At 33.0% G+C, this 13448-nt stretch overlaps 2 protein-coding genes across 2 annotated transcripts; both read left to right on the top strand.

The window, feature by feature from the left end:
* The first annotated feature begins 912 nt into the window (after nt 1-912).
* On the top strand, nt 913-1420 carry LOC130966450 (vacuolar protein sorting-associated protein 32 homolog 2-like). The gene is made up of 2 exons (XM_057891254.1): nt 913-996; nt 1145-1420. Exons 1-2 carry the CDS (start codon nt 913-915, stop codon nt 1418-1420), a joined length of 360 nt encoding a protein of 119 aa, XP_057747237.1.
* A 3895-nt stretch (nt 1421-5315) lies between these two features.
* LOC130966448 (uncharacterized) lies at nt 5316-11387 on the top strand. The gene is made up of 6 exons (XM_057891253.1): nt 5316-5930; nt 6023-6067; nt 8458-8542; nt 8986-9072; nt 9289-9390; nt 11139-11387. Exons 1-4 carry the CDS (start codon nt 5316-5318, stop codon nt 8997-8999), a joined length of 759 nt encoding a protein of 252 aa, XP_057747236.1. The 3' UTR covers nt 9000-9072; nt 9289-9390; nt 11139-11387.
* The last annotated feature ends 2061 nt before the right edge of the window (nt 11388-13448 follow it).

The following is a 13448-nucleotide window of genomic DNA, read 5'->3' as shown; positions in this document are numbered from 1 at the left end:
GTTTGAAGAAGGCATAGTCAGGCTACCATGGAGATTTTTGCCCACGTTAGTGTCCACGTTAGTGTAACTAACGTGGCCATTAACGTGGGTCTTCCTTTGCTTCGCTAACGTTAGTGGCGTTCATATTTTCCACTAACGCTGGCGTCTCCCTTTCCTTCCACGTTAGTTCCCACGTTAATGTAACTAACGTGGAAGCTAATGTGGGTCTTCTTGCCCTTCGCTAGCGTTTTTGGCACTCACTTTTGCCATTAACGCTGCTCCTTCTTCAAAGTTGATGCCATTAACGTTCCCACTAACGTTCCATCTTTCCTTCCTTCCACGTTAGTGCCCACGTTAGTAGCACTAACGTAGCCACTAACGTGGCTCTTCTCTGCTTCTTTTGGCCTGAAATCAAATAAACAAAGTGTATCAAGGTAACATACAAGATGATCTTTATATACTAAGTGTGCTAATAATACTAAAATCAAAACTTCAGTTAGTGTGATCTATTTTATCATATTTACCCTGTATATTAGCTAAAATTCACCTATGCTTGAGATTTTGTTTCATGCAGAGATTTTTTATGCTATTACTCATATATTGGCAATATTTATATGAAAACTAAACAGAAATCCACTGAAATGACTACTAAAAGTAGGCAATGATGCACGCGCGTCAGTGCTTGTGTTCTTTATGTGGAAAAAGTTTTTTGGAGCTTATTCACGAGTTGATGTTACATTGATCTACTGTGAAATTGTTTCTGAATTTCTTCTTCATGCAGCGGCAATACAATGTTTGAAGAGGAAGAGGCTGTATGAGCAGCAAATAGAGCAGCTTGCAAATTTCCAGTTGCGTCCGAATGAAACTGGTTAAGTCAATGATTAAACATTTTAGGTTCACTCACTCATGCTGCCAATTTTCTTGCAGATGATAATGTTAGAAGGTGCCAAGGCAGCCACAGAAACAGTTGATGCATTGAGAGTTGGAGCAGCTACTATGAAGGCTATGCAAAGCAACGTACGCATTACTATTTATGTTATTAAGTGTTTATTGATTTCACGCTTGATATGTTTTTGTGCTCTACTTCCCGGAATATATATGATTTGAAAAAATGAGAAGTTTAGTATAAAGTCGTGATAATGTGAACATGGAGAATTATGAGCAGGATGCTCATTGTCAAATTATTGAATTGCAATATTATTCTGCAGCAACATTGATGATGTTGACAAGACCATGGATGAGATCAATGAGCAGACTGAGAACATTGGAAGCAGAACTTGAAGAGCTAGAAGGTGCTCAGTTGGAAGAACAACTTCTTCAGCCTGCAACTACAGCTCCCGTAGCTCCTGTGCATGTGCCAGCTGGGCGGCAACCTAATCGCCCTGTTCCTGCAAAGCCTACTGCTGAATTGGCAGCTTTGCAGGCAGAGATGGCTCTTTGAGAAGGTCCCTTTTCTCGTCTGCAACTCTGTTCAAGCATGCTATCTGTGCATTAATCTGATTTAAGTTTAATTAGTATTGCAATTAATAACTAAATTGAATGGTTTGTGTTTGATATCAACCTTTACTCTTATGCAATACTTTTGCTTTTGCTGCTGGGTTTAATTAGCCCAACATTTTGCAGGCACTGATATGCATGATAAGTGACCCCTAAAGAATTTCAACCAGTGACACGGAATATTCTGCCTCTTTCAGTGATCCGTATCTGTGTAAAAATCATTGAACAGAGAATGTATATAAAGGTGACAAATATTGAAATGCCATAAAGAACTTATAGTTTGAGTTTGTCACCCATTTCGATGTGTCTTATTTTAAAAGAAGTTGAAAACCCCCACTCTTACTTGTGTAGCTTTCGTCATCCATTGATGTAACTCCCTTAACTATTTCTTTTGGAAACCAGTCCAATTGACATTGCCATTCAGATTGATGAATATATCACAAACTTTCGAAGGAGGTTGGGGAATTGAACACTAGTCTTTTCAGGGGGAAAAAGTAGCCATATTCTTCCCCCGGAAAGTACGGACTGTGTGGTCATATATTATCATATGAGTAAATAAATATTATCGTTCGCAGACAATCGATTTGCGTGCTTAGTCTTACTCGTCCTAACATTTATCTTTATTACCGGGATTGTCTCTGATTATGGAAACAAAACTCTTTTTGTCCAAATGAACTCCAATAAGGAATCTAAGATATGAAGAGAGAACTATTGTGTGGGAGGACGAAGACAATGAAATGCAACTTGGTAAAGATTAATATCCAGAGTGGCACGGAAATAGTAAGAGTTTGACTCCACATCACAAGGGCAATAAAAGAATATCAATAGAGAAAGTATTGGAAAAGTATTGAACCAATATTAATTGTTTGCAATGATACAATGTATTAAAAATAAAATAAAATTATAATTAAAAATTAGATTATTAATTAATTATTTAATTTTAAATTTTAAAATTTTAAAAATTGGAATTAGTGTTTAAACACATTCACACCACGTACGGTTATTTTTAATATTACTGTAATTTCTAATACACGTCCAAAACTTATTGTCATCTTCTCCAGTTCTCACCTCGCGTCACTGAATTCCTCATCGGCTATACCGACGCCGCCACATCCTCCCACCGACATTGTTCTCACCTCCGCCGGTCAGCCCAATGCGCCCCCACCAACGCTTAGCCTAACGTTGCTGCCGCTGTTTTCGCACCTCTCTTCCGAACAGACTTTGCTTTTTTCCATTCCTTCAATTCTCTTCTCACCGATGATACCACTATGTTCCTCTTCTTCTTCGGATCCAAGCATGGTTAGCTTCTTTCATGATTTGAGTCATATGCTTCACAACAGTGCCGCTTTCATCATGTCTAGTCCTTCAAAATTATGTTTCACCATAATAATTATTTTTTTTTGTGTATTCATCTTTTTTTTATTTTAATGGTCAATGGTCATTTTAGTTGATATGTTGATGGTTATTTTAATTTTTATGTAGATGATTATTTTGATTGGATTGTATTTAGATTTAAATAGTTAAAATATATTAGATGTTCAATTCATTAGGTATACGGATGATTATTTTTATCTTTAAGTGGATAGTTATTTTTATTAAGGTGAGTAACGTGTGGCAAGCCAAATAATTACAGTGGAATGGAATAATTATTGACGAAGGTAGGGTGGCCGTTGAAGAAGAGTATTTGAGTGAAATGTTTTAGTAAATTAGGATTTCAGATGGTTATTTTTTAAAAATAACTAACTGAATTTTTTGAAAATTTGAAATTTGAAATTTAAAATTCAATGTAAAATAATTGAACGGAAATTTTTAAATTTATTATTTATCTCTATTAGGCTAAATAAATAATTTATTGTACACATTGTCAAGATTTTTTATTGAGATTCGTATCAATATTATCGATTTAAAGGATTTAAATTCATAGTTAGAAAACAATGAGAATATTTATTGCTTTTATCCACATCTTGTTTGAAAAGGGTGTCTCTAGGTCCTTTTTTACATTTTCTATCTTGACTTAGATGAGTGCACATTGAAATTTTGCTTAGAATTCATGAAAATGAAGAAAAAGTAATCCAGAATTTTCAGGTCAGGCAACCTTGACTTTTAGAACCCTCAACTTTCAACTGTCCCTTTTGGTCATTCTACAACTCTGCTTAATACAACATAAAATACTGTACTGGGTTTATTTGGTGCCAAGACTAATATTCATTGTTTTACTTTTATATAATAGACTTTATGAAACCAAATTCGAATACTCTCTGCATTCACATTACTGTACAAAATTTTATCGGTTTGACCTCATTCATCTGAATTACCAATCAAATTGACTACGCAATTACGATTTCTCTATTCTTTACCTAGAAAATTATGCTCCTTTGTAGGCAATAAATCTTATACTTTAAAATTTTGTTGCATATATAGCGACTAGAAGCACGCGACTACCGTTCAAAGCCAGTTCTAGTATATTATTTAGGAAAATATAATGCCATCCTTATTTTTTTATGGAGTAAAATATCACTTTTATTCTTAAATTTTAGGATAAATTTTTAAATTATTTCTAATGCTTAAATTATTTTATTTAGGTTTCTAATATTTTAAAATTATCTTAATATTATCTTGTTGTTAGAGATCTATTAACAGAATTGACGGCATGATAAAATTGAAACAATTTTAAAATGTTAGAAACTTAAATATGATAAAAACGATAGAGACAAAAAAATAAGACATTACTCTTAGAAAAATTACCAAATTAAGTAAAATAAAAAAATTTAACGGAATAAATTACATTATAAATTCAAAATTTTTACTCATCATAAAAATACTTTTAAAATGACTAATAGATAAACTTTCAAAAAAAAGAAAAAAATGGGTATGATACCTATATAATTAAAGTATAATCATATATTTTTGTCTCTAATGTATTAGACTTCTTTAATGTTTAATTCAAATAAACTTTATTTTTAACTTAAAAATTAATTTTAATTTTATCCTTTAATAATATCAATTTTTTACAGTACGTAGTTATTAAATTATTTTTAATCACATCTAAGTAACTTTATACTTAATCACATTATTTTCATTCTAAATATATTTTTTTAAATTTTACTCTTAAAGTTTTTTACTCATCATGAAATATTTGTAAAAAATCTAGTACATAAACTTATAGAAAAAAAGAACATAATACATATACAATAAAATATAAATTATACCTTTTATCTCTAATGTACTGAAATTCTTTAATGTTTAATTAAGTTAAATTTTATTTTTAATTTTATTCTTTAATAATATCAATTTTTTATGGTAGATACTAGATAATTATTCAATTATTTTTTTAATTACATTACTTTCATTCTAAATAAATATATTTTCTAATTTTACTCTTAATCACATTATTTTTATTCTAAGTAAACTTATCTTTTATTAAGAGCAAAGCTAAAAAATAAATTAAATATTTATCTACCGTAAAAAAAATGAAATTATTGAAAAAAATTAAATTTATTAAAAATTAAAGATAAAGTTTAATTAAATTAAATATTAAAGAAGTTCATATATTAGAGACAACAAAATATAATTTATACAACTATAAGAAAAATACCCATTCAACTACACTTTTTTAAGCTATATTTGAAAAGTTTAGCCTATTCTTTTTCCTTGTTGCCTTTTTATAAGAGAAAAGAATACATAATTGCAGCATCATTTAAAAAGTATAGCCTTAGATATTATAGAAATTACTTATAAAGCGTAGCCGTAGATTGATATCTATAGGTTCACTTTTCGTATCAAAGAAAACGCTTTTAGAGATAACCTATTTGTTAAATTTTGGGTCCATTTTAAGAGTGATGCCTAGTATATCTCAAACAAAAAACTTGACACTAGTAAATTTTTTTCCTCAGTTTTCTGAAAGCAAACTCACACTTAGTATAAGTAAAATTTTTATCCATTATTCCCTCCAAATCTCATTCACCTCCAAAGCATCTTCAATCCTTCATCGTCCCCTTTCAGAAACCTGGAAAGGTCACTCTTTGCACCGTCGTAAGGAAGAAACCCTGCCTCCAAAGCTCACCATCGTCGCCCCCCACTCACTCTCTTCACTCCCGCTATTGACCCTCTCACTCTCGCTCTCGTCATTAACCCTCTCACTCTCGCCATTGACCGTCGTCGCCCCCCACGCACCACTCACCCGCACTCACCACTCTCCACATTGCTGCACTACTGACCGTCGCTGCGCTGCCCTCACCATCGTCGCTGCGCCGCCCTCACCACCGTCATCACCCCCCAAATCAGAGAAAAGCGTTTTCCATAACCACTCACCACTCACGGCGTCACCACTCACCACTCCAGGAAGACTCTGCGCTCACTCATCTTCCCCACTTATCTTCATCGTCGCTTCTCTTCGCTGCGCTGTCACATCACGAAGACTCTGCGCTAAACTGAAAGCTTTCTTCATTCGCGAGGTTAGGGTTTTGATTTTAGGTTTCAATTTGGGGGTTTTGGTACAATAATTTGTGACATCGTGAATTGATGAACATGCATGCTATTGTTGCAGCGTAGGAGAACTCGTGAATTTAGGGGTTTTATTCCATTAACACAGGTGAGTTTGGCCATGATTAGTTACTGCGCAGGAATACCAAGATGAGTTGCTTATTATGTTTGTTGCTTATTATTAGTTTTCTTTTTCTTTCAATTTTACTCATTAATAGTTTCAAGCATTGTGTAGTTTCAATTCTTATTATTAGGTCTCAAGCTAAATTTGTTGGATTCTTGATGAACTCAAATAAAATAAAATATGGCTGTGAAAGTCTGATCCCTTAAATAATGTGTGAATCACCTGGCACTACAAGAAAAATTCACAACAAGTTGATGCATGAGCCAGATATGCCATTTTTGAAACCAGTTTCTGCTCTGTAATGACAAACACAACAACTATGGTCTTGTTTATTTCTTGTATTTCAATTAGAATGTTGAAATTTGAGAGTAACCAAGTTGATGCATGAGCCAGATACGCCATTTTTGAGCTGAAATCGTATTTGGTTTGGGTGACATTTTAAGATGTTTATTTATTTTTCAGGTGACATTTGTATTGAACTGTATTTAGTTAATTAGATTCAAGTAATTTGTTTGGTATTTTGTTCACGGCATCTGAGGCCAATTCTGCATAGTTTTGATTCCATTCAAACTGTATAAACACTTGATTAGTTTTGATTCCATCCAATACCCAATTCTGCATGCAAAATTATTGTCTTACTGTTAAAAGTTCCAATTTTTATGGATTAACTGAAATGAGTTTTGGTGCTGTTGCTATGTTAATTTTCATTTTTGCTTGATCCTAACTCATTGTTAGTTCGGGAAATTGGTTCTGAGTTTGGAAATTTGAGCTTTTTGCTATAAGAATACTATATTTGAAGCCCTAGAATCGCCTAAATTCCATGTAAGTTAGGTTTTGTGTGTGACCCATTGGTCCGAGTTGTGTATCTTGTACTTTCTTGCTTTTGTTGTGTATCTTGGTCCGAGTTTCAATTTATCTTATACTTTCTTGCTTTTGTTGTGTATCTTGGTCCGAGTTTCAACTAGTCCACCTGCTATTCCACTGTTGTGATGGCTTATAATAGGTTATATACTTATATATTTTATATTTATGGTCTGTGAGTGATTGATCAACACATCAAGAATCAATTTTTCATCCATAAACATTTTTTTATATATTTTTAGTAAAAAATAACAAATTGGTTAATGTTAGTTTGATTGATATTTATTTAAAAATATGATTTTTTTTCCTTGATTGACTTATGGAGAGAAATACTTGGGTGACTTTGTTATTTTGTACTGTTCCAAGTTTTGTCATTTTTAGTAATTTGTGAATTCACAATAATTAACTTTACTTGATTGATCTGCTATACTCTTTGTTGACGCCATCATATCTTAACCCATCGTTTCGTCTTTTTTTGCTTTCTTTTTGCGTTTTTCTCAGGGTTTCTCTGCACTTGAAGAACCACATTTTTGTATTTGTTTTCCTTCTTTACTCTCTCTCTGTCTCTCGCTTTCAGAAACTATGCATTTACCAAACTTCTTTTTTTCCTTTTAATAACGCTAAGGTAAAGGTAAACCAGGATAAGAAAAAAAAATCAAGAGTTTTATTACTAATGATTTTGTTACATTTTCAATCCCATTCGTTTCAGTTATAACTTATAACTTAAGCATAAGGCTATTTCTTCTTGTATTTTGTTTCTCATTTATAAAGGTAAACCAGGATAAGAAAAAAAAATCAAGAGTTTTGTTACTAATGATTTTGTTACATTTTCAATCCCATTCGTTTCAGTTATAACTTATAACTTAAGCATAAGGCTATTTCTTCTTGTATTTTGTTTCTCATTTTTACATTTTATAAATTGGTGTCTTTTCTTGTCTGTGTATATTCCAGGCCAAAATTGTTTGCTTTTTGTCTAAAAAAGATTAGTTTTTGTTCCTTATATTCTTCCTCCTCCTTGCTATGGAATGAGAAAATTTGGACACTATCACAAGTGTGTTGCCTTGCTCTTTATTTTGATATTCTATTCTATGAAGATCTATGCTCTGTTCTATGAAAGAAAATGCATAGAAATTTAGTTGTTAACCCTTTTGAAAATTGAAGCCTCTTGTGTTCTCTGTTTTTTCTACTTAAGTTTAGTTTTCCAATGCATAGTTTATGGATTAAATTAATGCCAGGAGCCTCACAGTTTGATGTTGTCAATGTGATTCTTGAGGAGGGACCAATCATCCTACATATTTTTAGTATATTCTATCACTTGGTTTCACATGTTAGTATTTTAATAATCATATAAACTGATTATTTTAGTCTTATCTGTTTTAATATTCAATATATAACTGATTCTCACTATCAATGTCTCATAAATTTTGAATCAAACATAAATAAATTTGTCAAACTAAACTAATATTTTTTTTTTAAATTTTATTCAATGTGTTTAATTAATATTTATTTTGCAGGGGATAGATTTTTCTGGTTTAGGGATGAGGAATTTGCTAGATAGACTGTTGCTGGCCTCAACCCACTTAGATAAGTTTGGTAGAGGTATATGCGTGCTTTCACCATTATTTTATTTTAGACTCATTGGTTGGATTCATTTTATTAACAAGTGTTGTTGTGCACCACACAGATTGTGATGCTAATTGTTGATTAATTATTTTATAATTTATCTTTGATTAATTATTGATTCATTTTTATTATTCTTTTTCCTAAACGAAGATTTCACCTTCTCCTAGAACACCAGTAACTTGTGTGCGGTGATCTTGTTGTTGGCAATAAGAATAATTTGTCTAATAAATTAAAAAAATATATGTAACAGTAAATTTTGTGCCGTTATCTGTTGAATGATTTAATTGCTGTAGCTGCTGCTGGGTCCCAAATCTGTTCAATTATATCAATTTAATTCTTGCTAAATGATGATTGTGCTAAATTCGTGGTTAAATGGTTGCATATGGCAATTACAATTTTTTTTTCTGTAATTTTTACAGTTATTCGTGGTTAAGATTGAAGGCGAAAGTTTTTGTTTAAGGTCTTCCAAGCAGATTTTGTCAAAACGCTGATTGTGTCATGGCAAGGTACAACAATGCATACTTTAATTCTTTTGATTTGTTAGTTTTGAAGTTGGAATTTAACTTATTATATTTGTACTACAATATCTAGGAATATCAATATGTATCATTTCTCCTTTTGTTCATGGTTGGTTTTTTCATTAGCTTATTCATTGAGACTGAATCCAAATGCATGTTGAGGATTAATAATTTTCTTCGTCCGAAATTGTGTTTCCTTTTCAGGAGCAAAATTTGGTGGCTGCCATAAGCTTTAGATTGTTTTGATCACTCTCTCTCTGGCTCTTTGATCTCAACAGGAAACGCAGCGTTTGCTCAGTGAGCCAGGTAACTTGTCATTTCTCAGCACCATTATTGTGGTTGCATGCATAATTTGAAGTTTTCCTTCTTGTGTGTATTTGAGTAGGCACACCCGTCTAAATAAATTTGCTCATTCTGGTAAACCTTTTTTTTTAAATTTTCTCCACTTAAATCACCTCAAGTTAAGATATTTCTGGTGCTTTTTCCAATTTTAATCTGTACCCCGTACTGGGTATTTCAATTTGATTAATTTATTTATTTTTCTTATATTAATATAATAATAATAATAGTTTTTTTTATTATGGTTATGAAATCTGGGTTCTGATTTTCTAGTCTTCTGAAGGATATGTGTGTGTGTGGCTTTTTTTTCCCTTTTTTCTGAATTACTTAAAATGCACAAGTGTTGGCTTGGATCTTTGTCTTTTGGTTGGTCATCCTAATAAATGGGGTTGCTTGGTGGTTTAGTATTGAGGGTTATTCTACCTGCTCTGTTTAACTGTTTTGAGGGTACGGTTTATAATATTAGGAGTATGGGGTGGTTGTTGGTCTTTCTTTACTGAGGTTGATGGTGCACCTGTGTCACTTAATTAGGACATGTTACTACAATACTATGCCATTGCCCATGCTTTTTGCTTTCATTTCCCATTCCTACTTCATTTCCTTGTATTTATCATACACCCAGGTATCTACATAAAGTTCCCATTAAATATTGGTTAATGTTCGCATCATCACTTTGAATTTCTTGCAATCCCGTTGAGGTAGTTCAGCATATTCACAGAATCAACTCAAACAAAAATAAATTTCTTTTGACTTTTTTTTTTCTTTTCTTCATGAAAATAATAATCACACTGAAGTGTTCTGAAGTTAACTACTATTGTAAATATTGCCCCCACGTGGGATTACCTCTCTCTCCCTCTCTCTAGTTTTTTGTTTCTCTATGTAAAATAGTGGAGGTAAGTTATGCCTTTGTCATAAGCACACATAAGTAAGTCAGAATGTGGCCTACTTAATGAAAGGATGTTGGTTATTTGAGTGATCAGGTGGAATTTGATGCTGCCCATTATAGCCTTATTTGAATAATGAACATACATTGTAAATTTTGTGCACCTGTCTTATGCATCTGTATTGTTTTTAATTATTGTACCCTTTAGCTTATATAATAGAACAGAGGACAGTTTGCATCACTCTTTCAAGAAATCAGAACGAATATATAAATGAAATGAAACTATCTATAATTCTATATAGCCTTAGGATGACTTGGATCATGAGCTTTTACATAAAATGCTTGCCTTTTAAGTTTTTCTGCCCCAGCTGAGAGGCATCCCTATAAACTAGAGCTATGATTTTATCACATTAAATGGTGCTATATTTTGTACATAGCAACAAGTCAATTGGATCCCAATTTCTTTTAAGTAAATAATACATGTAAACAAAATATTTATATTATTTGTTGTCATACCCTGTTGAACATGCAATGAATCTACCAGTGGATTTTGCCATTTTGATTATATTCGGTAGAAAAATTTTACTTTTGGTAAATGGTTTTTGATTGGTGAGCTGGTTCTGAAATTTGATATGAGACATTATATAGTATCTGAAATTAGATTGAGGATGTGACAGACTTGGATGATGTTGTAGTAACTATGAGTTTAGGTTGGGGAATTTTTTAGTATATGCTTTCTTGGTTTACTATGTTTACGTGTTCCATTTAATTTTTATAATTACGAATGTCATTATGAATATTTTTTTAACTACTTTTCTATATAATTATGCAGGGTAACAATGAAGATTAAGCAACGAAGATTAAGCTGACTATTATTGTGGTTTATTGGCTAAGATAGAGTGCTATTTAGAATCTTTACATGTATGGTTGACTAATGATTTTTATTAGAAGATATTTTTATTGGCTAAGTGATATTATAGTTTTGATATGGCTATGCTTACTTTAGTTTGAGATGTATGAATTGTTACAGTTAATTAACTTCATTTTAGTATTTTGGATCAATATTATAAATATATTTTGGTTAGAGATAATTTTTATTATATAAAGAAATTATTTAGTATAATTATGTATTTATTTTTATTTTGTAATATTCAACTCATTTAAATAAAAATGCAGGATTATTATACATGTAATCATATTAACTATTATGTTGTATTAATAATTATTTTATATATATATATATATATATATATATATATAGAAAAAAAATAAGACTTAAGGCTATACTTATATACAGTAGTTATATTATACAAAAAAAAAAGAAACCTAAGGCTACACTTATATACAGTAGCTATAGTATACAAAAAAAAAGAGGAACCTAAGGCTACCCTTATAAAATGTAGCTATGGTATACAATGTGGCTACGCTTTACAAGTGATGCAGTAGCGTTGAAAGCGTAGCCTATTCTGAAAAAATGAAAGCTGAAAAGTGTAAGATCCAGAACTTTTGAAAAGTCTTATTTTGATCAAGTCTCAAATTATATAGTTATTTATAGCCTTAATTTCAGAAATTATTTTATTAAAGATAATTAAGACAAATTTTGATTTATTGGATTTGAGATAAGTTATGATTATTATCCAATTTCATAATTATTGGATTATTTTCTATATTTAAATTATAAAGTTAGTAGTTGTAAAATAATAGAGATTTCGATATAATTTGGATTAAATAATTAATATTTTAAATATTAATACTGCTACTTTGAAAAATAAAGGATTTAATTATATTATTCCTAATTATTTGATTTGGACATTTTATTAAAAATAATTGATGAAATTGATGAACAAATAGTATTTTTATAGATATTATTGTTGGGTTTAATTTGGGTTTCAATTACTATATTATTCCCAATTTTATGTGAAATTATTATATTGCCCCTAACCCTAATTTACACACACACCCCCACTAACCTATTGACCTAGCCGCCGAAAAATCTCCTTCCCCCAAACCCAGCAGCCACACCCCTACCTGTTTTCCTCTCACCCTCTCAGCGATGCCACACACACAGAAGCATGAAAGAAAGAAACGGGAAATCAGAAATGGAGACTGGGCCAGAAGGAGAGAAGGAGAGGAGGAAGGGCTTAGCGCCGCCGGCTGGATACTGCCGCCGTGACCGTCTAACTGCCGAACGCGAGAGGTGCTGCCATCGAAGCTGCCCCGTTCATCCCTGCCCAGTCGCGGTTCTGCCACCCATCACCCCATTCTATCGCTGGAGATCTCGGATCCGCTGCTCGTTGCGCCATCCTTGTCGCCGCCACTGCTTCTATGTCTTCCAACGGCGCTGCTATCGCCACCGTGAGTCGTGGCCAGAGAGGAAGCGTTGCAGCAACTGAATCCCGAGAGGGACACGTTCACGAGATGGGAGAGAGAGAGAGATGCGGGGAGAGGGAGGCCGTGCGTTCCGTCGCGCACGTCACTGCCCAAGAACTGCCACTGATCAGTGCTGCGCAAAGCTAATGCCTCCGTTAGCGCCGTCGGGGTTCCGGCCATCACCGTCGTTGAGGGAACTCACCGGAGTTGCTGGAGGTTGTCACCGCTCTTTGTGGTTCTGTGTTGAGTTACGCCGGTAAGCCTTTGCGGCCGGAAAATGCCCCTGCTGCCGTCGCCGGAAAATTCTGCCGGTAAGGGTTTTAAATTTGTGGTTTCGGTCATTTTGGGTTTCGAGAAGTTTTAATGTTGTGCAGTTTTTTTAGTTGATCCACCGGAGCTTCCGGCCGCCGCCGGAGCTGTTGCCGGGACCGGTTTGAAATCGCAGCTGCTTCGTATTTTTATTCCGATAAGAAATTATGTTTCGAAAAGCCTCGCGTTAGTTTTCGATTGTGTTTGGTTAATAAATGAGCTTTAGTAACGTGGGGTCGAGTCCTGATTATTATATGTTGCGATTAGTGTTTCTATGGTTATTCCGAAAGTGGCTGGGAGCTGAGGTTTTGGTTGCCGGTGATTTCGAGTTTAGGCGGAAAGGACTCTGTGAGACGTTTGGGTTATGGATTTGCGTTTTGAAGTAGGGGCACTTTCCGAAAACTATATTTTATATGTTGGAATTATTACATATGGATACCGTTATGATATAATTTTGTATTTG

Source organism: Arachis stenosperma, chromosome 3 (assembly GCF_014773155.1).
Source record: "Arachis stenosperma cultivar V10309 chromosome 3, arast.V10309.gnm1.PFL2, whole genome shotgun sequence".
Taxonomy (NCBI): Eukaryota; Viridiplantae; Streptophyta; class Magnoliopsida; order Fabales; family Fabaceae; genus Arachis; species Arachis stenosperma.
This window is presented reverse-complemented; position numbering and strand designations above follow the sequence as displayed.